The following is a 495-nucleotide window of genomic DNA, read 5'->3' as shown; positions in this document are numbered from 1 at the left end:
GGGGGCCCCTCCCCCCCCATATAAGTCTCCCCCCGCTTCGCCAGCTGTGGCCCCCAGCTGTTAGGTGTGCCGCCCAGCTGCGCGCCGGAGCTGCGGGGCTCTATCTTCCTTCTGGCTACACCCTGGGGTCTACAAAGCGTGTTCCCCAGTCCTGCCCTCCCGAAGCTGGAGCCCCCGTTTATGCCCCGCCCCCTGAAGCTTTGACACTCCTCCCGCGAGTGTGCCCGGGGATCTTCATTGCTAAGGTCCCCAGCCGGCCTCAGAGTCTGAGCTCTCCATGTGTATACCCCAGGGGTCTGCAGAGCCGCGACCCCAAGTCACACTCTCTCTAGAAGCAACCCCCCCTCGCCCCCCGCCAATCTGTGCCCTCGGGTTTGCAGGGTTTCTCCAACTATGTCCTCTTAGCAAAAGTGCCCCTTCCATCAGGGCATCACCCGCATATCTCGGGGTATCCCCAGATGTGTCCCGCTCCCGGGGTGGCCCTCCCCTCAGGCC

The 495-nt window shown here is 64.4% G+C and overlaps 1 protein-coding gene across 1 annotated transcript in view; it reads left to right on the top strand.

The window, feature by feature from the left end:
• Positions 1 to 495, top strand: part of BCL7C (B-cell CLL/lymphoma 7C) — a 6,476-nt gene that overhangs the window by 2,098 nt on the left and 3,883 nt on the right. Inside the window, 1 exon segment of the mRNA XM_010837444.1 lies at positions 45 to 218. Coding sequence (XP_010835746.1) covers positions 45 to 218 — 174 coding nt within the window.

The sequence above is a fragment of the Bison bison genome, unplaced genomic scaffold, assembly GCF_000754665.1.
Source record: "Bison bison bison isolate TAMUID 2011002044 unplaced genomic scaffold, Bison_UMD1.0 scf7180017864072, whole genome shotgun sequence".
Classification (NCBI taxonomy): domain Eukaryota; kingdom Metazoa; phylum Chordata; class Mammalia; order Artiodactyla; family Bovidae; genus Bison; species Bison bison.
The sequence above is the reverse complement of the archived record's forward strand: the minus strand, read 5'-3'. Positions and strand labels throughout refer to the sequence as shown.